The sequence below is a fragment of the Larus michahellis genome, chromosome 9 (assembly GCF_964199755.1).
Source record: "Larus michahellis chromosome 9, bLarMic1.1, whole genome shotgun sequence".
NCBI lineage: Eukaryota > Metazoa > Chordata > Aves > Charadriiformes > Laridae > Larus > Larus michahellis.
This window is the reverse complement of record NC_133904.1, coordinates 3183356-3208974: the sequence shown is the minus strand read 5'-3', so window position 1 is coordinate 3208974 and position 25619 is coordinate 3183356. Positions and strand designations below refer to the sequence as shown.

General features: G+C 36.3%; 1 protein-coding gene across 10 annotated transcripts in view; it reads right to left on the bottom strand.

Moving 5' to 3' along the window:
- Positions 1–396: 396 nt before the first annotated feature.
- DENND4A (DENN domain containing 4A) overlaps positions 397–25619 on the bottom strand; it is a 51870-nt gene continuing 26647 nt past the window's right edge. For 5 of the 10 annotated variants that reach the window (XM_074601362.1, XM_074601369.1, XM_074601368.1 and 2 more), the window contains 23 exons: positions 24098–24198; positions 21902–22120; positions 21510–21655; positions 16371–16504; positions 15354–15489; positions 14538–14744; positions 14305–14433; positions 13920–14064; positions 11753–11872; positions 11622–11657; positions 10024–10164; positions 8002–9095; positions 6899–7109; positions 5702–5796; positions 4985–5160; positions 4737–4883; positions 4067–4277; positions 3564–3818; positions 2917–3034; positions 2729–2755; positions 2067–2229; positions 1060–1124; positions 397–825 (listed from right to left, as the gene is read on the bottom strand). In XM_074601362.1, the coding sequence (XP_074457463.1) occupies positions 689–825; positions 1060–1124; positions 2067–2229; positions 2729–2755; positions 2917–3034; positions 3564–3818; positions 4067–4277; positions 4737–4883; positions 4985–5160; positions 5702–5796; positions 6899–7109; positions 8002–9095; positions 10024–10164; positions 11622–11657; positions 11753–11872; positions 13920–14064; positions 14305–14433; positions 14538–14744; positions 15354–15489; positions 16371–16504; positions 21510–21655; positions 21902–22120; positions 24098–24198 (4213 nt within the window). In that variant the 3' untranslated portion in view covers positions 397–688. The remainder of the gene's footprint in view (positions 826–1059; positions 1125–2066; positions 2230–2728; positions 2756–2916; positions 3035–3563; positions 3819–4066; positions 4278–4736; positions 4884–4984; positions 5161–5701; positions 5797–6898; positions 7110–8001; positions 9096–10023; positions 10165–11621; positions 11658–11752; positions 11873–13919; positions 14065–14304; positions 14434–14537; positions 14745–15353; positions 15490–16370; positions 16505–21509; positions 21656–21901; positions 22121–24097; positions 24199–25619) is intronic. The other 5 variants (XM_074601370.1, XM_074601365.1, XM_074601371.1 and 2 more) reach the window with 3 other exon arrangements.

Genomic DNA, 25619 nt, shown 5'->3' with positions numbered 1-25619 from the left:
ATCCTGAATCTAAAGCACTGCCGAGGTGAAGGTTAACATTTTCTATTCTGCTTTAAAAACAAATCACTCTTCAAAAAGTAACTGGACAAGTTACTATAAATAGCAGTGTACTGCAAAAAAATAAGTACTGTATTGCTTATGCAGCAAGTCCATTTAAAATTCACTCCAGTAATTTAAAAAAATTAAAAAAATATCAACTTACTATAAACAATTTAAAATATGTATAATACAACTTTGTATGCTCTTCATAACATCATGAATATTCTATGTAAACAATAGATTTTGAAGAATTTACTTCGCTCACATTAGTTTCAGTGCATTGTTTCTGTCCACCTGGTTTTGTTTTGGCTTTTTTCTTTTTCTTTCTCTCTCTCTTTTTTTTTTTTTTTTTTTTTTAAGAAGGGAGCTGTAATACCTTGTCCCAAGTTAAAGAACTGATTTCATTTAGAATCTTCCTTTCTACACGTTGATTTGCAGAAAGGATAAGGGACAGGGAAATAATATTTGGCCCATTTTTCACTCTGTCCTTTTCCACAGCTGCAGATAGGCCTAATTTTTCCAAGGCCTTCTGCCACGGTACCTTCGTCCATACGTTTTTGAACGCTGAAGACTGAGATGTTCCTTGTGACTGAAGTGGTTACTTTACACAGGTACACATCACAGATTTCACCTCTTAATCTAGGCATTTTTAAAGATACGGTTCTCCAAAAATCTTTCTGCATTCCATCACTCCAGTACTTGGTGGTCTATCACAATTATGAGTATTTTTCACTTGATTGGCGGTGAGACGATCATAGGCCAGTTTGTACTCTCTGTCAAAAGCATCTGCAGAAATAGAAAAACCAACTTCAATTTGCCATGCTCAAAACCACAACCCAAATATAATGACAGCTAGTATCCTTATCAGCATACTAGAAAATAACTGTAAAGTCCTTTTTATTCAGCTCTTACCATAGAACGGCATGCATCTAATCTACAAATTATTTTTTTTTGAAAGCTGAAAAATTAGTTTGCGTATATTCATCATCTATGCTTATTTGATTAATTGATAAAACCTACCTATATCAATGTTATCTCTTCCTAGGGCAACAAGCGAAAGAAACAGTATTTCTCTGTAAAGGCTCCTGAAATTGTAAAAAGAAATGTCAGTTTATGTACTGCAATAATATACCACAAAACAATCTAAATTAAAAACAGACTGAAGAAAAGTGGAATTCTGAACATAGCTCCTGATTGCCACCTCCAAAACATCACTTCCGACCTCTGGAGAATGCCCTGGACTCCCCCCATAGGGACATCACTCGCGGTAGGTCCTTAAGACGCCCACTGATGTGCAGAAGTTGCACCAAGTGCACACGCTTGAGGCACTCAATCAAATCCCACCAAATGTGACAAACAGGTAAGGAGCTTGCTCTTCTGCACTTCTACATTATCTTGAAAAAGTAGGCAGCCAAGCAAATAAACACCTTGTCAATGCTCCAGCTGTTGAGAAGATTGTTATATATCCCATTATAAATAAAAAAAAAAAATCATCAGTAAAATCCAGGCAAGAAATATAAATCCATAGGAAATAATTTTCACTGAGTCAACTGCTAATGGCAAAAACCCCTTCCTATATATGAGACTTAACCTCTCTTAGCTCCTTTTCTGTTCTCTACTGGAAACTTATAAACAAACAAAAAAACCCACCCATGCACCCTAGGAACAAGTGTAAGGTTTTTTTTTTTTATTTTAAAAAAACCCCGCTAATATATAAATAACACTTAATAACAAAATATGCACACATATACATACTCCCTACTTGATTTCAGAGGTAAGAAAAGAGGTGGCTGTAAGAGGGAGAGGAAACCTGAAAAATAGTTTCTCCAGTTCTTTTCCTAAAAAAAGTTTGCAGAAGTTATCACAAAAAAGAAGAATATTTACCGGACTGAATGATAAACTTGAGAACGCTGCTGAAAAATAGTGCTTTTCTTTTTTTAAAGAACACACTATGAAAATATAATTCATATTACAATAGCCTTACTGTTGTCCAACTTTGCTCCAGTTAGGCACGTTTGTAATCTTACCGCTGTCTTTTAATATGTGGCCATTTGTTCAGTCTCTCCAATATTTGACTCATTGGTCCGTACACATCATTCATCTTAATGCTTTTCACCATACTTCTCAAGAGCTCCTGATTAAAAGAGTCATCATCTTTTTGCAATAAATGAACCATTGGGTACTTCTGGGCTGAAAAACATTAGAAGTGCTGTAAGAATAAACATATTCTTTGTGTAGCAAGTAGAAAGTTCTTAAAAAAAGGTGGGAGGCTACACAAACTGAAAACATTGACATATATGTAGTGAAGGAAGAACAATAAACATGAACTCAAAATAATATCAATGTAAGAAACACAAAAAGCACGTAGGAGAAAACAACTGTAATGGGTCATGAGGTATTTTCAGGCATATGATCCAACACTGGCAACAAAATTCTTAGTAAGCAAATTCTAAAAATAAGAAAACAAACTAAGTGGATGAACTGTTAATGTAAGTTCAGTGTACCACTGAAACACATTCCCTCTTATTCCTCCCTTCCCAATGAAGAAAAAGCCACTGTTCAATGATTTGAAACAGATATGCTGGAAAACTAAACTTGTTCAAGCATTTTACTGCTAAGCATACAACCACCCTCCCTCCCAAAACAAGTCACACAAACTTAAAATAGCAACACCAAACTTAACACTCACTCTCAAACAAAAGAGTGCGATTTTGACCTGCAAGACAAAAAGCAGTATGATCAAAAATCATTTATGTATCTTGTGTGAACTATCCACAAAGACATCTTTTTTCAAAACACAGTTGCTCAAAATTAAAACTGTTTAAAAACAAAACACAACACAATCACACACCAAAAAGCACAAGAAACAAAGCTTACTCTGAGCATTCCACAAAATATACAGAGGCTGCCTTGGATCCTGATGCAATTTCATATTGTCCCACAGCATCTGAATAAGAACATATTTACTGTCCTCTGACATACAATTTCGTGGAATCTGAACAGGAGAATGCATACAAAAATATTTTATCACAAAGCCATGACAGAGAACATTAAAAGTAAAATTAAAAACATATCTTTAAATCTATAGGCCTCATGGTAAAAAGCTTTAATATTAAAACTGCTGCAAAACCAGGGAAAGCTAAATCTGAACAGGATGTCAGTGACATAGCAAATGAGTATTTCGCTTATCTTCCTACAGTGCTAAATCATAACTTCCTCCTTCTACTGCTTAACAAGTCATCAAACTGCAATAAAACCAACTAGAACTTATCTTCTTTGTAACTGAGCATCACAAATTACAGCATGACTAGTAAGAGGTAAACACTTATCCCACACAAGTACCGCTGAGCCCAAGTTCCGGAGTTATGCATATTTTCCTTCAGTTGACACATTCTTTACCAATTCAGGACTGGGCCCACTGTATTATAAGACACATTTCTAGGAGTTACTGAATTATCTAATGATTTCCTATATGGAAAAGCAAGCATTCCTCACATATCAGTATTTCTTATCTGATTCCATACCTTGGAGTTTTTATTACAGTGCTCAGAAGAAAGGATTAATCCTGGTAAGTTGCTGGGCAAGTCCAAGCGTCTGAAATACCACACCAAATTCCAGAACACAATAGGATGATGATCTACAAAGTCAGCCACTGTTATTGCATGATCCCCTTCGTTTTCAAGTAAGCTCTCAAGCTCTTTCCACACCACCAGAGGACTGAGATAAGGAACTGTTATAGGATCAGGACTAGGTAAGCGCCATTCCAGGCCCAAGGAATCCTGGGGTAAAAAACCAAAACCAACCATTAGTTGGAATGTAACTATTTTCAAAGTCTTATGAATGCTTTTGGTTCCCTATGAGACACAACACCACCTAAAAGCTACAACTAATATTAGTTTTCAATAATAAAACCTAGTATTCCTTGTCATTTGGGATGGTTAGTTCTGTTCTCCTAATTAATGCTGTTTCACATTTCTCTCATCTATCACTCACTTAAAACAATATTTAAGGTAGAAAAAATACACACTGTTGGTCCTTGCAAAGTAGCAGGTAGGCTACCAGTAGGAATGATATGGCTGATCTTCTGGTTTTCCTTCTCGTCTTCTTCCAACGGACCAAAAGTACTGATACTCCTTGCTACAGGGTGACTTGTACATTCTGACCCACAGGTATTTTGTCTTCTTCCTGAGGGGATCTGGATACTTCTGGCACAAATATTGTCATGCTGCTTAGATTTGCTAGGGAGGGGGAAGAAAAAAAAAAGTTAAGAATCTCAGCTTTTTGTTTTACTCTGATTGTGCAAACCTGTACACACGCAGACAGAAATAAACTGGAAATAATCTACCCGACACCTCAAATTCTAGTTGTCAGCCACCACACTCATTCATGCCACAGTGCAAGTTTTATTCCCCCTTGCACTGATAATGAACGCAAACATCCCAAGAGTTCACAGAATTTGCAGAATTACAGATGCCTACGTGAATTTTTATATTAGGGATGAAACAGTAAACATCACGCTGAAAACGCATGACGTGGCCAACCCAGAGATAAGGGAGATGCAGCAAGGAGATCCTCTCTCAAATCAATTCCTCCCCTTCAGACAGTATCTTATGAAATTTATTTCTGTTGGTGAGGAATACATGCACATCCTCAGAGAACCCAAGTAATTTCTTTCTGTGCAGAAAATGCAGGTTTACCTATTTGAATTTAAATCCTCTTGAACGGACATTAGAGACGTAGTAAGGCCGACCGTAGCTGTGGTGTTACCGGACTTCCCGCTCTGATTTGAAAAAAGTGATGGGAACTGCATGTTTTCTGTAGAAGGGCTGGACTTCAGGAAATAACTGCAGGGAAAGCAAAAGCTTCATATTATCTAAACACAAACAAAAACTACTTCACAATTATGACCATTCAAAATTGAGGAAAATTTAAATAATGTTATTACCGTCCAGGTCGCCGAAGATCTCGGATTTCTATGCTTAAAAAAGGCAGAAATAAATTTCCACAGAATGGACATGTGGTATTGAGATTTGAATCATCTGCTGTCCAACCTGCCATGATTTCTTCATCATGAACTAAACAGTCACAAGTTCGACATCGTGAACAGCTTGAGATGAGGACCTGCATACAGCAGATAACAGAACCCGGCTATTACATTCCCAAAACTATTCTTCTTCTACAAAGCAGTTAAAACTACAGCCAAAATCTTTGCCCTTAGATGAATATTGCTCACCACTTGCACAGAGTTCAGCCACATACCCAAAACCCGTCTAAGAGTAAAACGCAAAATAATTTTACGAGAGGCTACAACAAGAAATAGCTAGTTATCTATTCTGTATATTTAAATGCACAGTGCAATTTAAGACTTGGTATTTTCACTTTAAACAAATTTAGCTGTGCAAGGGATTCAGATGCCAGAAATCAATGGCATCCTGTTATCAAAATCTTGAGAATTGCAGTCTTAAGGGCCAAAAGATGTGACTGCAATAAGGACACTTCTAAAGCAGGATCTGAAAAGAAACCTACTCTGTCAGAGAAATATTTATCTGTCTTCAGTGGATTAGTTTTAAGCTTTGAACTTTAAACAGAGATTCAGATAGCATTTATATTTAAAGACATATGCTTTTAGTGTATCAATTAAAATCAATAAATCATACTGTACCTCCATAGCGTAGTTCTGAAACACACTGGTACTACTTGTACTGCAAGAAGATATCAACTCTGATTTGTCAGGTAAAGGGAACTTGGAAAGAGAACCTATTAACAGAAGAAACCCAAAGCATTATTCAGAATATGCGCTTTTAATAAACTGTTTTTCGGTCAACCAATACTGCAGTTATATCATGTGTGATCAGATACACTCAAGACAGAATGGAACGTGAAGATGGAGTGTGAGGCTACCATCTGCCCAGCACCAACAACGGCAAAAATAAAATCTACCAACATAGAATTTCCATATGTTCAGTTTTCTTCTTTTACAACAGTTGGTAGCTTGGAAACAAATTTCACAGATTAAGTAATTCATACCCACACTTTCTGTCCAGATAAAAAGTAGGAAGGATAAGAGCTGCTGCTTGTGGCTGCAGGTATCTCTGACCCTTCTCTTCGCCACACTAAACCCTGAGGCTCCCCCTCAGCCTTAGGATGCCCCAATCTCCTACACTGCCCCTCTCCAGTTCCTCCACATCCCACAAACTGGGGAGCCAAATCTGGGCTTGCTCTTCTAGGTGCTAAGTGGAGGGATCTAAGTAGACAGATCTTCCTTTCATCCTGATTCAGCTTAACAACCTGTGCTCACAATGGCAATGGTACAGAAATCGATGTAATGGTCACTATCAATTATCCAGCACAGGTTAGGAAAAAAAATAGTACAAAGTGTCTAGTAATCAGCTTCAACAGTGGCTTATAGAAAATTATAACAATTTTCAAAAAAGGATATTTACTACTTTTAGAAAACAGAACTAGACTAATAAAGTTACCATTTGAAAGTTTTTACAGATGTTTTCTGGAGCTGTACAGCTTAGACAAATAAGATGATGACATGAATACTGAAGGACCCAAAGGGTCTCTTATTTGCATAGCTGCAGCATCCAGAAACACATTCAGGGACAGGATGTTACAATGCAAGTTATTCCACAAGAACGAACACCCAAAACAAGGGTCTACAATAAAACTGTCTACAGGTACAGGCATATCTGTATGAGTTATAGTTTGCAGGTAGGAAAAGAAAAATTTAGTTGTTCCGCAAAAAAGACTAATGCCTAGGATGATCCCAAACTGAGAATTATAGAAGAACTACTTTTAGAACTAGAATATTTGTGTTCCGATTGATGAATGAAATGCAAAAGCTGCCTCTTACCACACTGGTCAAAATGTTTTGCTGAGCCATCGTGGGAAGCTGAGCTTTCTAGGCTTGTCCTGCTGAGGCCAATTCCCTTAATTTCTGATGCAGTATTCTCCTGAGGAGAAGCACTTTCAAAATCATTGCAGACATCTTCATCAGTTAGAGAAGTAGATTCTGAGTCCAGAGCTCCAAGAGATGAAACACTTGCTCGGTCTGAATTTTGATCCTGAGAGAAGAAAACAAATTCCACTGAGAAAAGAAAACGAAAAGTATTTCTCAAAATAAGAGGCAGCCACCTTTGTCTCAGTAAATTCAAGGCAGGACCCTCCCTCCTTGGAAAATCATTTGGCTCAGATCCGTATTCAGAACCGATGTGAAACAAGGCAAGCTTCTCTCAGGGTTAAACACCCACATGGGGATTCTTTTTAAAGATTCTTCTAATAACATATAAATGAAAACTTAAACATTTTAATCCTATAGCTTTTTCCCACCATTGCCATATATCATCAGCCATAAGAATACATTGGGATAGGTAAGGCATCATTAATGCTTTAGTTAATTTGTTGTTGGTGTATTGTCCTAATGTACTTAAAACCAATACTAGACTAATTGTGTCTACTTTCATTCCCAAGGAGTGGGAATGAAATGAGTTTTGGGTGGAATCGGTAGCAACAAAGAACATTATAACCAAATGACCTTAGTTCAAAGTTAGCTCTAAATCATTTTGGTAATCAATATAAGCAGACTTTCCTTTTTTCATAAAAGCAGTAAAGACTTAAAAACATTATTATTTAAGTATTTTTTCTTTAGGGGAGGCAGAGCAGTCTTCTCTACCCTGTCAACACACTACAGTATACTTAGGTCTTCCCATTAAATACACTCTGAACTCATGCTAGACCAAAATTTTGTTTGATTCAGGACAATAAAATTAGGGTCCTAGCAACTCAAACATGATTAAAGCAACTTAATGCACATAGTCTACCATGATGCACGTCATTCAAATGGGGGATTCATCACATAGGAGTCAGCGATTAAATCTTTATAAAGCTTTTTCCTTAATTTTTAGGAACTCGGGTTTTATGTGAGGGGGGGAAAAAAAAAGAATTCTAAAAGTTTACCTTTGAGGATGCAGCATACATTGTAAATTTTGAGTACCATTTGCTAGCTTTCTCTGCAACCCCCTTTCCAGCAGAAAACATGCTGCTTTTTAGAACATCAAATTTAGGTGTTAGCAGAGTATCCAAGTTGAATGACGGTGAAGACACAAGTGTTAATGCACTAGTTGCATCCTGTGGCTGTTCCTTTGCTGGACTGTGTGGGGAATAAGCTGGGGAGGACCAAAGCCTGTCTCTTGGCCTTTCTTCATTTTTTGCGTGATAACTCTTGGATTTGGTAAGACTCAATGGCCTTGGGGAGTTTGGAGGAAGGCTGGACCTCCTACAAGGTTGGATTACTGTTGGGCTCTTTTTATTAGCGTTTCTGTCATCCCAGGGTTTTTGCAACTCAATGCTTGGGGCACGACTTGACAAAGGGCTGCTCATATTGTTCATGTACATGACTATTTCTTCAGCTAAATCTCGTCTTGCAGACGGAGTAGAGACACTTCTATCATCATCATCGTCCTCATCCTCTTTCTGCTGTTCTGTCTCGGCAACCAGCAGAGACAATGGATCAAATCCAGTTTCAACATCTGTCTTTTCAACTGGCTTTACTGGAAAGCTGCTCTTTCTTTGCAGCCTTCTAGATTTTTCACTGGAGGGTTTCACTGCTGTAGATGTTTCAGGTTCCGCATCCAAGTCTTCCAGATCAAAAATAACAGGAGACTCTGTTTTATCTGTAAAACTGCAATCAAAAGCTGCATCTTCATCACTAGATTCTTTCTCCAGGCTTTCTCTCTTAGATTCTAAAGAGGAATTTCTGATATTAAGAGTTTTTGGCCTCATGCTTTTCTGCAATGCGCTCGATAGGATTTTGGCATCAGCTCCTAGTTTTTCAACAATTTCTCCAGGGTTTGCTTCCTGATTTATTCTATTTATCATGAGTCCTACTAAGCCATCGCCACTCAGATTACGGTTCCTGCTTTCCCATGATATCTCCCTTACGGCAGGTTCTACTGCGCTTTTATGTCTCTTTCTTAAGGATTTACTTTTTATAACTTCCGCTTCACTGGTACCCTCAAAAGATGATGTAAACAGCAATCCTACAGAACTCTCTGAAAAACAGATGAAACAAGGTGCTTTATTTCTTGCTATGCAAGAAAACTACACAAAATTACGAAACAATGCAAGTTTGTCTCATCTTTCAAACAGTTTGCAACACGGAGATGGAATTCACTATGTATTGTGCTATTGGTTGAAAAGTTGAGCTGACCATGGTCATTAACTTTTAGGAAGAGTCAGACAACAAAATATTTAAAAGGTAGTCAAGTCGCACAACTCAAAAGTACTTTGACAGACACCATCAGGAAAAGTCTCAGATGCATTTAGATTTCTTCTTTGGAGACATACTCCATTATTAAGAGGTTTGAAAGCTCGGGGCAGCAAAGGTATCTAGGGAATGGCAAGAAAGAGCAATCTTTTCTAACCCGATGAATTAGAAATAGAGCCAACAAAATGAGTTATTGTCAGTGAAATCTGCATTGTTTTGACAGAACATAAAGATGTAGACCTTAAAGTATGATATTACAGTATTTCAAGCACAACTGACAGTACTGTAATAACCAAAGAGTTATTTGACATTACTAAAGAGTTGTGAAAATGCCTGAAAGTTTATTTTAGTAGTATTGCATAGAAACCTGAAGGAATTTTAGTTACTGGAGGTCATAAGAAAAAAACAAGACCTGGGTTTTTGTAAGCAGATGTTAACCATAGCAAAAAAAAGCAAACAAGAAAAAAACCTGGAAACGCAGAATATTCAGGTGCATCTCCCTGACACAGCACATGCAGCCTTTAACTCAAACTCACTCCCACAGTTGTCCCCACAAATTTCATTGGCCACTGCCATTACACCAATAAAATACTAAAATACCATATGTTTTGTGGACAACAGAACTCAGGCACACTACTTAGAGCTTTTATTAGAAATGGAATATACATAGATAAACTGCACAAGAATCAAAATCTAATCTCTCTTCCACTCACCCGTGCTAGCTTCTGCTACGGTACTGTCAACTGTACCATTGAGCCGCACTATGCTCGAAGTGGCTTTCTCATTACTTGCGTTCTGATAATTTAGTTTAGGTAGGCAGTCACCGCTCCCTTTTGTGCTCTCCACTTCAGACACTGTACATAGAAAAGGACAGACAGCTCTTTAGAATCAAAGCAACTTCATTTAAATCTCAAGTTTCCATTACCTATTACATGCTTTATGCAGGATTAAGTGGCAGCATGTTGTACATATCCCACGATGCATAGGCTGATATCTACTTGGACAGAGGTTTTCCAAGCTGGAAGAACTGCACTATGGATATTTAATTCCCAGAATTACTTTTATAACTGGAAGTTCCATAAGCTCCTGTACACAGAGTCCAAGTAACCAGTACTTGTGTACCAAAATTTGTGGTGGTTGTGGAGACTAGGAGCACCCTTGTTCAATTGCAAAGAACAGACATAAGAGTATTTTCTCCTGCCTTTGCAAGAGCTCGGGGCCAATGATCCTGCCTTTGTACAGATCTCATCACCCCCACAACCACACAAGAGAAATCAAGCACATGTTGCAGTATTTATATTCACCTCTTTTAGATATGAGAGACAAATTCTGTTGTCAGGTAGCTACCCGGAACAGACAATTACTTCTCTAAAGGAATTCAAGCAAGTTAATATTCTCAAGTTGTATTAAAAAGTGCAGAACACTTTCAGCACATAATATTACTATAGAGACCCACAAACTTGTCTTAATTATGCCTAAAAATAATAGAAGCTTTCAGCAGAATTCACGTTTTCTGTGTCCTCAAAAGTTTCATTAAACCTAAGTAACCTGCCTGCCATCTTACAGGTATGTTCTTATCACCATGGGTAACACTTACACAAGTTTTCAAGCAAACTGAAGAGAAAATACTAATGCTGGAAGGAAGACTGTGATGAAAAGAAAGCATTGAAGTAACTCTTCTGTTTCCATGTTTTCTCATACTTTTATACCACTTCCAATTGACAAGGGGATAGTTAACTCAAATACTAGGGAGAAGCACACTGAAGAATTTAAATAATGATATTATTAGGAGAACATTTATTATGAAGAGTGTTTTCAATGAATGTATATGGGAATCTATAGTACTTATACTTTTTTACTACACAATCTGATCTGCTATATGCTTCCATAAAGTCCATGCTGCTCAACAACAGCTAAGGGAATCATGAGCAGCAGATGTAAAACCTGATAAAAAAAAAAAAGGTCCTCAGACAATCCAAAGCCGTTCTCATTTCTGATGCACCTCCTAAATTTTGAGAATTCCAGGGAGCTGAGTAATTTAGACTTCTCTCACAGACCTGAGAATATTCAGCTCTTCTCCTCTTATGGGATTTATAAAGAAAACAGACTGGTAGAAAAGGCTTTCCTGTAGATTATGCCTATAAAGCAATTTAATTTTTTTAAAAACACAAAAACATTAAGCTGTAATTATCATTAAGCCTTTGTATTACCATTATCACTTATTTGAAACAGAGGAAGGAAAAAAGAATTGTAATTTTAAGAGTTAAACTATTAGCCATCCAGAAAATGATATTTAGAGAAAAGAACTTACAGCACGGGCACAGACTGGCATTATCACATACGCTCACTGTAAAAAAAAAAAATCAGCTGCCCCACTTAGCTTTTGCTGAAATCCCTATTTATCCACAATGAACTAGATATCTGTATTCACAAGATACATACGAGAACTGGAGTCACTCTCTCTCTTGTCCTCTTTTTGTTCTTGTATATCTTGAAGGCAAGTTTTCCCTTGCCTGGCTTCTTCTTTGAATGATGTGTTATTGCCGAAGTCTGAAAGTCCCCCTATCACAACAGGACAATGACAGAAAAAGACAATTATGGTATTTAATAGTGTGCAAAACAGAATAAATTGAATATCCAGAGTAATTAAAAGGCCTCTTATCAAGTATATTCCAATTAACAGTGAACATTTTACCACAAAAAAGTGACAAAAATGTTTGGCTTACTTTTACAGTATAAACATTGAAGTGATGCTCTACAGGATGAAATTAAGGGGATAATTTGCAACATTTCATTTTAAATACTGTACTAAAGCACTGCTTGTCTTTGATTCTGTTGCCTGGTTTATTTGATCAAAATGTCACATCTTTTCAAGAACTCTAGGAGGCATCTAAACATGGTTTCATTTTAGCGTTGTATGTTTCTCAGAGTTAATGAATGTAATTCTCATGGTTTTACTCTAGAAAGTAAAAAAATTGAAACAATGCAGCAGCAACCATGAGTTTGTTTACAAAATAAGATTATAATTAAAATAAAAATAACCAACACCACCCAACCCCCCACCCCCCATCCCCCCCCGCAAGCATTCAAGCCACTGTCTGGTCATTCTTAAGATAAGATACTGCCCCAAGTATAACTACTACAGTCTGACTGACTGATTTCAAGAACAAAATTTACTTAGCACTAACATGGTTGTTCCTCTTCCGGGTTGTTATAAAGCATTAGCACCAAAATAAAACAAATTAACAAAGAAGACAAGAAAGTTTCTGTTTACTACAAATACTAGTGAGCACTTCAAGTCAAACACATTCCATGCCCTTTGCCCAGGACAACCTGAAGTCCCCAGCAGTCCCACAGCACCTTTAGGGGGTTTACTCTCATACAGTTTAGAAGATAACAGTAAGCACCTATCCAGGATTAAGAGGGTACAATACAGCTGAAAGTCAGCTTCCTTCCCTCTTCTCCCTAAATATGCTGCATTGAATTTCTACAGACAAGATAAAAACCTTGTTGCTATTGTAAAGATAACAAAATGTTCTGGCATTTATGGAAAAGTTTTTGGGATTGACTGAAGATTCCGCATGCATTCTAGCTATGTGATTTCACGCAAAGAAATCTCGATAAATCAGTTGATGCCAAAAGCAAGTACCATTAAATAGATAAGTGACCGTTACTTAGTAAAGGACTAATTACACTTCAGTTTACGTGGTCTGAGTTGCAACCAACATCACTAAGCTTATATAGTGCTTTGCACAGATGGGCTTCAAAAAGGTGGTATATCAGGAAGGTCAGCTTCATAAAGAACAGGTAGAAATAAAGTAAATTTGTTCAAGGTCAACCAGAAGGGTAGTGCTAGGGCCAGAAGGACTGTAGTGTCCTGAGTCTAGGAGAAATACTCTAGCCCTAAGGGCCATCATATCTATTCGGTATGTCAGGGCAGAGACTTATTTGTATGTATTTGCAATCAGAATAGCCCGGGTTGGAAGGGACCTCGAAAGATGATTCAGATGATCTTCATATATTTATACATGTATATCGTAAAGGTCTTCCAAGGTCAACTACAACTAAACTAACTATATTGCCGGTAGTTTAAAATGCACTATCTTGCTTTACTAGCAGTAAGTTATAAATATTGTGGAAAGTAGTATCTACGAAACATACAAACTACAGGTAATCACCAGAATGGTAATATGGCAATTTGAACATCACATCAATCTTTCTGGAAAGAAAAGGAAAGGAAACCAAAGCTTACAGCCTCAAATACTGTACTTACATTCTAGATAAAAATTAATATGATAATTTCAGTTGGCATGCAGAACCTGCAAACAGCACTACAAACTCAAGGACTAGTTCTAGTTGCCTCTTGACTAACATCAAAAAAGAGGGAAACAAAAAAAAAGGCATGGCTGGACAGAAGTTTCTACCAGTTATGAGACTGGCTATTGTATGACCGAGGATAAATATCACATCAATTTCAGGTTCATATTTTGTCTCTGTGAAGAACTGATACAATAAATAAAGAGCAGATTATTTTGGATTCAAGAAAGCTTTTTGAAATCATTTTCTTATCAGCATGAAAATAAAAAAGAAACAGATGCGAATACGCTACCAGGAATGGCTGTATGTGAAGTGCTTGCTGGTTGCTTTTTCAATGCTTTTTTAAACTGTGCTATTCCTAAAACAACATTTCGTATTTTCATCCATAGGAAATAGCCACCTCGATTGCTTGAAGGCCAGGTACTTTCCAAAACAGCCTAATTCGGAAACATCAAAGTCAAACAAAGTCATCCTAAGGAACAGTAAGGTGTGAAATCATTAACTTAAATTTCAAGTTGAGTTACACTGGCAGTTACAAAGTAGTCTTGTACTTCTTCCAGTTACTAAAAGTGACAGAATTACATCTGAATTGCTCCCTTATTTTGCTTGCTTTTATTTGCCTGAATAAAAAAAGCTTTTTTTTTTTTTTTAAGCCCTCCTCTCTCCAAAATACTTACCTTATTGTAGTAGCCATAAGTAATGGCATTAGGGTCAATACCAGCTTTCTGCATTTCAAAAAGCACTCTCACTGCTAGCACAGGCTGACCATACTGTCCACACAGTTGCATGAGTACTCGGTAGCATACCTGAAAATACGCACAAGTTAGTATTGTACTTCTATAGTCAAACACGTACTCCATTCAATAAACCCATGGGCTATTACTGGAATTCTGGGGTTGACTTATTTTACCTCATCGGGGGGATCTATTTTTTTGGTATGCATTTTCTGTAGCACATCATATGCGGTTCTCAGAGCCCTGACTTTTGAATGGCACACTTTCACATAGGCAGGAAGGCAGATAAACCAAAGACCATAGCAGTGACGTAACAAACACCTGGACCACATCTGGGGTATGGATGAGTACTTCTTAGCAATTTTATGCGCAGATTTAATTTCCTGCAAAGAATCATAAAGATCATTTGTGTATATTTACATACACATTACGCAAACCTACATGTTAAAAACTAAACGTATCATTTTACCTACAGAAACTGCAACATTAATATGAACAACACACTCAAAGTGGGAAAGAAAATGAAAGCAGAGTGAGTGACACCAAAAACAGTTGCTGTGCAGTATTTCCCTCCTAAAAACTTGCATTTCTTTAAATTTTTGTCTGTTACTTTCTGGTCTGCATTTTTCATAAGAAACATTTGAAAATTAGAGCCCCTCAAAGTCCTGGACAGTAAAAGCAATCAAAAAGTGGATGTGGAAGCCCAACAGTTTATGCTCACAGAGAATAGTGTGAAGAACATGGAAGGCATAGGGACAGCACAGCAAACAACAATCTGCGCACAGGGGCCTTGTACGATACGGTGTAGGCAAGAAGCACAGGTAAACATCCAAAGAACAATTAGCACGGCTACCCTGTAGTCATCGTATCAGCGAAGAACCATTAATTAGGCTGCAGTCACTGCCAGTCAGTCTTTAAAGACAAACTCAAGCTGAAGGCAGCAAGCTGCCACTTTTCAAAATGCCTCATGCTTCAAGAATGCCTCCAAGTACCTGCTTAGTTCTTCTGAACATTGGCGACGGACTGTTGGGACTACTGGCTTTCGAGGACAGTTTATTATTTGGTGCTGTGAGAAATCCTTCAGGTCGCTCAAACAGATCTAGTTTTAATACTGGAAATCCATTATAGCTGTAAAAGAAATGCATCACTTAGCTCCTGTAAGGCAGTTCCAAAGTAAAGACGTCACACAATAGCAAATGAAGTCAATTACACAGTTGCACTAGAAGCTACAGAGGAAAAAGAAAACACAAAAATAAACCTTTAAAGACACAGTTGCAAAGTGCTTTACTAATCCATCTGCGTGATTTCATAAGCCTGCACAAACAGTCTCTTAACCTGTTATTTCAGTGCAAGCAACTTAAATTGATAAATACATTTGCTTTCATAGCATTTTCTTTAATTAATGCGTCAAATGCATTAGTATTGATTCTAGTTAATAAAATAAAAAAAATAAATGTGTGGCATAGTCCCTAGTGAGCATCACATGACAGAGGCTTATAAAAATCGATATGGACAATATCAAACTACCTAAAAGATTAAATTAGATTTAAAAATGTTTCTCAGAAATAATGAAGAAACCAACAGACAAACTCATTTGACATAATTACTAAATTAGTAACACCAGTTTCCAGTGATTCTTTGAAATGTACTATCTCTTTCCAAAGAGTATCTGCATCTTGTATCATTATCAGTAGTAGCAGCAGGCCAACAAACTGGGTCCATTAATTTCAATTTTAACCTTAAAATGTGTCAATAGCTAGCACAACGTAATGTGAACACACAGCCAGCTTTATTTAGTATTATTTCATCTATGCGTACACAACACAGAAAATCATTAAAACTTCAAAAGAGCTGTCACACTACACATTTTACATACACATTTTTAATGGCACAACATAAAGGGACAGGAAAAATCTGTACTTCGTGGCTATCGCAAGAACCTAGAAACTAAACTCTCCAAGAGGAGTTGTTAGTAGGATGCTAGCCAAAATCCTGTGTCCTTAGGTTACCTGTATTGTAGAGGATGCTCCTCACCATTTGGCAGATGAGGGATCTCGGGTGGTGTTATGAAAACTGTATGCTCACTCTTGTATGACTCATCCAGCTCTATTAGTCGTGTTTCCCCAGTTTTGTCCATATCTACCTGCAGAAGTTATGTTAAAATAAAGAGTAGTTACTACCGTTATTGTATTTTCAGCTGTTAAAGCTATATGGTCAAGCAGGGCAAAGTCTGTATCAGCATCAAAGGATTGCATCTTAAAAGTATAGAATGCCTTGCAAAGTTATAATGAGAATAGTAAGGTATTGCATCATTTTTGTAAACTTGACCCCAAAACAATAATCAGTGTTTAACAATACACTCTGAATTGACTGTTTTCAGTTAAATATTATAAGTAGTTGTACAAAGAGGTTAATCTTCCTGAATACAATAATTTCTAGAACTGTTTCCAATTGCAGCAGTAACTTAAAATCGATGTTTAAATATGAAAATAAGAGCTGTTTTTCCCCCCTCTATTTTAACCACTGAAAACAATAACAAACTTTATCCAACTGTCTGATGTATACAGAATCTACAAACAACGCTATCTAGCAATTTCAGTCACTTACATAGTCATTAAGTTAGTTTGCAGTGATTGCAGAAATATACATGCATTCAAAGAGATAATGGAATAACTATGTGTGTGACCTTACAAAAATTAAGGTGATAGAAGCAACTTTGTTTTTCTAAAAATATTTAATCAGAAAGGTGAAGGGTAACAATGATTTTTTTTCTCTTTCAGGTAACTCAGCTGTATGTGTGAAAATATTTGCACATATTGGGTGGTCCCGACCTCTCATAACGAAGACAGAAATTCAGTTCATGGATAACAAAAGCAACTTGTAATAATACTATCCTTAAGCATAAATTACGTCTGCACTTGTTTTGTTTTCAGCTTTGTAACTGGGCAATTCAACCATACATCTTTGCTCAGCTAGGCTGGCTGTCACAGAGAAGTTTGCACTTCCCAAATTAATGCCCCTTCTTTAAATACAGCAGCAGAGACATACTCCAAGGCTCCAGGCAAATTTAAAAGCACAAAACTGCAAGATCAAGTGGGAGAAAACCATCCAACAATTTTACTGAAAGAATTTCGTTACATTGCTTAAGACAAAAATAAGGAACCAAAGCAAAACTCAACCACCCCAAAGAAGATTTTGGGAGACTATGAACCGTTCCCAGAAAAAGAACAGACAAGTCTTTAAGAACACTACAAGCTTCCTGCTGCTACTGTTCCCATTACAGAAACCACTAGGAACAGAGCAAACACAACATGTATTAATTTCCACCCAAGAGCCTTTAACTTGATATTTGTCCTGGTATTTCTATTGCTTTGTCTCTGATCTCCTGTCACCAATTGTGTCTCCTCCAATACCTCAGAAGCGCTGCTTCTGCTTGCGGGATGAGACGCATCTCCATCTCAGAGTTGGCAATATCAAAACCTGTTTACTTCACAGTGCACAGAACATGCTTTTTAGTCGCTTATTGATAGCCCTAGTGCCCTAGTGTTCAGTTCAAATACTGTTACAGTTTACATTTATAGCCATTAAGTAGTTTAAATGGCAACTAAATTACAGCCAAATGGTACATTATTTCAAAGAAATGAATAAGCAACCTGTGGAACACAAGGATGCATGTTCTTCATGCCTTAAGAGTTTAGCAACAGAGAATTAATGTATAAAAAGAAGCATAATCCACAGTTCTCTCCCTCTAGCGAGGTGGAAATATATCGAGTAGTTTCAGTAGAATTCTTGAATATTTAAAGTTTGATAAACACAGAGAGAGGTGTTCTTAATTACACATTTTACTGAATGAGACAGATGGAAAGTACTAGCAAATCAAACCAGCCAAGTAGCAAGAACATATGGCTCCTGAAAAGTAGAAATAAATGAAACCTTACTTGGCAATTTAAATACTTCTAAGGATGTAAAGATACCACAGTTAACAAGTTTTACCAGTGAAATACAATAAAGCCAGTAGCTTAAATATGTACTGAATTGAGATAATTTTTGAATTGCTGGAAAAATGAAAACTGGTGACACAATTACGCCACATCTTTCAGTAGACAAAATGGAAAATCAATTACAGTCTCTGCTGCTGGTGTCTAGGATGAAATAACACGTAGAAGTGATTACTCTTCAGCTTAAACTATTCTTACATATTATTTGAGGCAGGGCTTAGATTTTATTTTATAGATAACTAATTTCACAGTACATAGAATTTGTCTCAACCCAGTGGCCTGTAAGTACTCATAGGAAAGTGTTGTATCATCTTTCAATTCATGACATCACTCTTTCACTAGGTTAACTAGTAGCTGAAAGGGTGTGTGTGAAAGACGTTAATATATAAATAAATATTCACTTCATTGGAATCATCAAGTTTGATATCTGGTCAAAGTAGAGCATTGTGGCCAAAGTGCTAGTTCGTATAGCAGTCCTTGGTATACTTCCAATATTTTGACTTTGTATGTTACTGTTAAGCACAGTAAAAAAAAAAAGAGAAATCAAGAACCAGAAGCAGGAAAGAGAAGATGAGGCAAATATATCATTGTTCAAAGAAATCCTACATGGGAACCCAGTGCTTCATATCAATGAAAACCTAGTTTCACAAGCAATTCTAAAGCCATAGCAAGTCCTAAATGCATAGTAACTCCAGCACCTCAGTTTCCCCAAAATTACCACCGGCATAGAAGTAGTTGTCCCATTAATAAAACTGAATGAAATCTTCACTGTCAGAAATAGAAGCTGGAGAAGTACAAGCATTTCCTGTAAAATTTGTTCTCATGGCACTGTCAGGAGTGCTTTGTTATAGTGGAAAGAAGCTGCTCACGGAATCAACTAGCAAAATAACTGGCATTAGAACAGATTCTGTTCTAATGCTCCAGCTGTACAAGTTGCTATTTAATCTTTTAAAAAGGTGAAAGCTCCAACAGCTCCACAGATTACGTGCAGTCTCACAGTGGCATCACCAACCTAAGTAGAATCACAGAACTGCCTAGGTTGGAAGGGACCTTTTCAGATTATCTAGTCCAACCATCAACCTAACACTGACAAAAACCACCACTAAACCATATTAGAAGTATTACAATTTCAGAAGAACTGCTTGAATTCCCAGGCAAGATAACTTTTGCCAGGGCATCAACTTCAGTGCCCTTATAAGCCATTCTATAAAATGAGAAAGAACAGATGGAATTTGACACTTACATAGTCATCGCATTCTGAATAAAAATCCTATTTCACATCAGTCAGAGAACTAACCTGCAACACAATGGAAACTAAGCACCACTCAATAGCGTTTAATCACTGGGGTATATTCCTGTCTACAAGACCTCACATTTTTAAACACTAACTGGCATACAGCAAAGCAAGCGCTACGTGTTGAAGGCTTTTTAACTGAACTATAGGATAATCAGATGAACATTACAGAAATGTTTGTAATTTAATCAATTTACAATCCACAAATACCTACCACTCATGCTGTAGAACTGTGAGGCACACTTTTGAGAACTACTACAAATAAAATATTGAGACTAGCAAAAGCTATAAAGAGCATTAAATGCCATTAGACCATGCTTTTATATTTCTCTCAAACTTAACTGCTTTCAGATTTGATTTCAAAACAACTCCTTTTAGCTCTTCTGCGCTCTTATAGCAGAAATAGCCGTAAATAGGAACTGTAAATATCAGTTTTCATAGTCTTCAGTATTAATTCCTGTGGAACAAACAGCAGGTGACCTACTTTACCTGAAATCCTAGACAACATGTGCATTACTTAAACATCAGTGTTCCAGAATAGAGTGTTATAGGTAGCCAGTAAGACGACAAGTAGGTGTGGAATTTCTTACAACATTCATAAAAATTTCTTTCATGTTACAATAGACGCAGACAGGGATATGACTGTGGGTTTCAGTTCAGTTCTTCTGAAAACAAAAAGTAATGCAAAAAAAATTTCAAGCACCCTCAGAACTGTCTTGTAAACCCTCTTTGGAAATATAACGAATTTTCAAAAACTAAAATAACTGTACTTTTTAGGAAATTAGTTCTTTGCAGTGTTCAGCGCTATACTAATGTAGACCTTCCTTATAAACATCTCAGGATTTTTAAAAGTCTGAATGATACTTCAACAGAAGGCTGAAAAAGAAATCCACTTTGAACTGGTAAATCCAACATTCTGTGAGCTCTAGTCCAGCAGAAGTTCTAAGCTTATTTCAAGAAAAACACCAATTGTGATTATGTTGCACTTTCACACTCCTTGTCGCATAATCTTTAACAATTGCCTTTCCTTCTAGTTACAAACCAGAACAGCGTAGCAACAGATAGCAAGGTATTCCTTTACTGCAACACAAACACAACAGCAGAGTAACAGAACACACAAAAAAGTGTCAGTTTCTGCAAAGCTTATGTGACACACCATAATAAATTTTGCTTACTTTAACAAACCCATACATTTCATATCCATCAATATTTGATAACAAGGTTATCAGAAAATACTATTATCCAAGACTATCAATACAAGCACTGTATTTAAAATATTTACATCAGCAAGCTGGCTTTGAATTGGGGGAAGCAAGCAACAGCAGTATGAAGGAAAGGAGAATTACTACTAGAAAGAACTGGCCAGCACATTGCTTAAAAACAGGTCAAAGAATCTTCTGTTTATAATGACTAAAAAATAGTGAGACCACGTTATATATTTTCGCGTGCTGCTCATCAACCCCATTCCTAAATGGCTGCATGAAATATTACAATATCTACAAAAATGCTTGTAGTTTTATCTAAGGAATTTAATTCTCTGGTGAAGAAGCTCAAAGTTGCTACTTTACAGTCAGAATATTACACTTCCTACTATGGGCCAGTATTTCAGAAGCTTATGAAAATTAGCACTTCTAATTTGTTCTCATAATATTATATTTACACTTTCAAGAATTTGAAGCAGAAAATGAAACAAAGCCCAAGAAAAAAGAAAAACTGAAAGCTCCAGTGGCTAGAAAAAAGGAAGTAAAGGAAAAAATAGAAATAAACTTGCACTACAAATATATTCCGCTTGTACTATATCAGATAATGTAATAAACAGCAGAAGTTAAACTATATGCATATGAAGACATGCTTACTTTATCTACGCAGTCATCAAAAAATGCAAGGCTTGCATCCTTGTCACTGACAAAAGAACACTCTTCAATGAAGCGAATGAACATTTGAGTTTTGGTCATCAGTGTGTAAAACTTCTGATGCGAACGATCTCGACTTTTGAGGAAACCTATAAAGTGAAATCAGAAGTATGTAAGAATGTTTAAAACAAAAAAGCCCTCACCAAAAGTCAGCGTACATTCTGCTAATGAGCAACAACCTTTCTGTAATCTTTGCCACTACTATGCAATTTTTTCAGCGCTTGCATTTCTACCATCATTCACAACACTAATACTGCAAAAGTTTTTATTCTTTAAATAAGACAGAATCTAAAATAATAACTTAGTATATATAAAACAAGTTTATGACTCTTCACCTTGTAGTTCAAAGAGAGAACTTGCATCTGTGGCTGTTTCAGAGGGTGCCTCTGTTATTGGCCTGAGATAAGATCTGTAACCTTTTAGTATGGAGGCCATGAAACACAGGAATGCTTCCTGGATCTCCAAATCTAGCAGATGCAATTTCTTCCCAGAATTAAAGTCATAGTCATTCATTGCCAACTCCATTAACGCATCTTCTCTTGGTCTCTGTTGCACTGTGAAAAAAAAAAAAAAAAACCAAACATTATAACATTTCACCTTTTTCTTTTTTTCCCTCACAATATTGGTAAGAAAAAAAAAATCTATTTATCCTACTGATTTACTGATTCCTGAGCTCAATTAAGTTTGGAACAGATTAAAATATATAGGATTAAATCCATCACAACATGCCACAATGGATTCAGCTTGACCTTATACAACTCATGTATCTCTGGATAACGCCAAAAGCAAGATACATTTATCTTTTCAGCACATTAATTACTACAACAGAGAACCAGTATGGACAGAGCTTAAAAAAAAAAACCAAACTGAAGGAAAGCTGTTTATAAAAACCTGTGAAAATTTATACAAGAGTTGATTAAAGAAGCATATTTTAGGGACAAACACATAGATGGGATGTGTGTATTACTTTTTTTTTTTTTTTTACAGTGCCTTTCAAAGCGTTCACAAAAAGCGGACTATACATATTAATCAGTACCTATGCACACAGAAAAACACCACTCAGATACAAAGTGGAGTGATCAAAACACAACACAATACAGAGTGCTGATACAGAGAGAAAGCAGGCATTTTTTTAAAAAGATCTATCAAAAGTCCTATTTTTAGATACTTGTATCAACATTTTAAAGCCATCAGAACTGTAGTTAACTGTAGTTCACTGCTACACACACAAAGTATGGTAACATTCTAATAACGTCTCAAACGAGTGAAAGGATGGTTTCATTACTGTCTTTCCAGATATATAATTAGAGCTAACTTCATATTGATATCATGTTAAATTCTTATTACAGACTAAATTGTTTAAGGATCAGTACCACTATTTATAAAGTATAGAGCTTTAAATTTTTTTCTAAAGAAATCCACAGTAAAATATAATAAAATTTTGAAGCAACAGATAATTTTTATCACCTATCAACTATAGACTTTTTTTTATGCAGCACGCACCAATAAACTTCTGCTTCTGTACGTTCTAACTGGGACACAATTAAATTCTACTGACCTCAAGAGCCGAGCAGGTGTAAACAGCCTTTAAAAAAAAGTGCTGTAAATCCAGGTGATAATTAGAAAGATCTCACGCAATAAGCTTTCCAGGTATGTATTTCTCAAGCACGCAGCATTGATCAACCCCATCCTTTTTCACACTCTGATTTAAGTCTTAACCACTTGCTGTTTCTAACACAGCAATCTGATTTTACAATCGCATTATTGCTCCTTAAGGCTTCCTCCAGCATCTATGGAAATTATCTTCTAAGCAGACAGGTAATATCAGAGTGCTGATGGACTTCCTTCCCACTCCACAAAGCCTGTTAGCTATGACACCCAAGCACATCAGCTGGCCCTGACTACATTTATATTCCCAAATGTTTTATTTCAAAGAATTATTTCAAAGAATTTCGCTATTCCTATCCATTTTTCTGCTTTCTCACATCAAGGTTCAATATACCTTGCTCCATAATATTTGAGGATTCTATCAACAACCAATTTTTTCTTGAAGTGTCCAGTAATTGTGCATACATTTAAAAACACAATGTTTATAAAACATTTGTTACTTCCATCTTAAATTTTAAGTAAAGTACTATCAGCTTGAGCATCAAAGTTATCTCAATTGTCAAGACAACAGGAGACTTGAGCAGGCTTTGAAGACAAAACAAAGGTCTTTATTAGGTCCTGGCCTCCTCTTTGCTTTACTATTCCTTTCTTATAAAAGCTGTGAATTTTTTTGGTACAAGGACAACATCAATACAAAGGGATATCCACTGAGCACTGCCTTATATATGGAAGTCTCCTCCACCCCTCAAAGCCCCTATGCGGGTTCTAGTCTCTGGACTTAAAGTACAGATATTCCCGTTCTGTATGAAAGCATTATGTTTAGTGTAAGGGGTGACTTAAGAACATATTTCGTTAGCTATATTTATCTGTTAATGTGGCACACTATATCCCACGTAAATCTTACTATGTAATTTCCCACTCACATTCTGCTAGTTGCTGATATAAATTACTTAAAGTGTTCATCAGATTTTTACAGGGTTTCTTTGGTAAGATCTTCCATGCGATAGCTTTCTTATCTCCAGTTCTAGAAGGAAAAAAAAAAAAAAAAAAAGAAGTATGAGTACACAGTGGAATATGTGTGTGTATAGGACTGTATTCAAAGGATTTTTCTACCCCACCAGAGAAATGGCATAACATATACAATTGGCTCCATTAAAACAGGACTCAGCAGGACTGACAACCAAGGCAAACTTGATGGATATGGAGATTTGATCCCAGCCATCCAACCAATGCCCCATTTTTCAGGATGATGATTATGCAGCCACCCTCTTTAGCACTGAAATCAATCCACTAGAACTCGAGAGATGAGTTAATAGTATTAAGCACCTGACATTGAACAAGCAGCCACCACACACGCTATGTTCTGAGCTGTAATTATTTAAACTAGGACGGAGATAATAACTAGAATGCTCATAGTAACCTGAAATCAATTGGATATGACAACTGCTTTGTGTTTATTACATATAGATTTGTACTTCATTATATCATTATCACGATGAAAAAAAAATTACAGCGTTCTTTGTCAACAGAGGGCACCAGCAAGCCTCAAGACTGTATTGGTCAGAGTTGCAGAAACTGTAAGCATTTGTTTGACACTTTTTCCATACAATGAAGTGGAATTAATCTGTTCTAAGAAAACGCATAGAAGATCACCTAAAAGTAGAATGAAAACAGAAATAACTTTTCCATTAATGAATATGCAGTTAATACTAGAAGAAATGCACAAATATGTTCCTTTTATTTAAAAGGTAACAAACCCAAAACTGAAGTTACTGCAGTCTAGTTTGAACTAGTTCCTAAAAACTTCAGAGCAGAATTGCTATACAAATTCTGTATCAGCATAAAATCCTCAACAAAAATTTCTATTTACAAATAGTGAATATATGCAACCTTCTCTAAATCCACACACAATTACTGAAGCAAAAATAAACTCACAAATAAGAAAATTTAGAAAGAAAAAAGGTTTTAGTCAGATACAGTAATGCTGAAAGACTGCTACCAACAGGATGATGATAACAAAAGAACACTGACCAAAGACTTTTAAAAGTTACGCTAAGTATATTAAAAATTATACTGAAATAAAAGTTTAATTCTGAAATACAAGTTTAATTAGTTTTGAGTGTTTTAGAATCTTGAATTAGAAGCCTTATGCTCTGCTGTCTATTTTTGTAACATCATGACAAGGAAATAAATAATTATTTGGTTTTTCTTTGTTTTGACTATCATAACAATATGGACTATTTTCCAGTGGTTTTAACAGTGCACTGCTATCCCATACTAGTATTTTAGATATTAGATAATTAGTGTTACAGAAAACTGTAGTACTCTACACAATTATGAATGAGAAATATTATAATACTGTTATTTCAGTTTGTTAACAATAGCATGATTCTGAGCCCTAACTGAGACTCTCTCACCCATGAAAGTTCACATCTCTCATTTTCA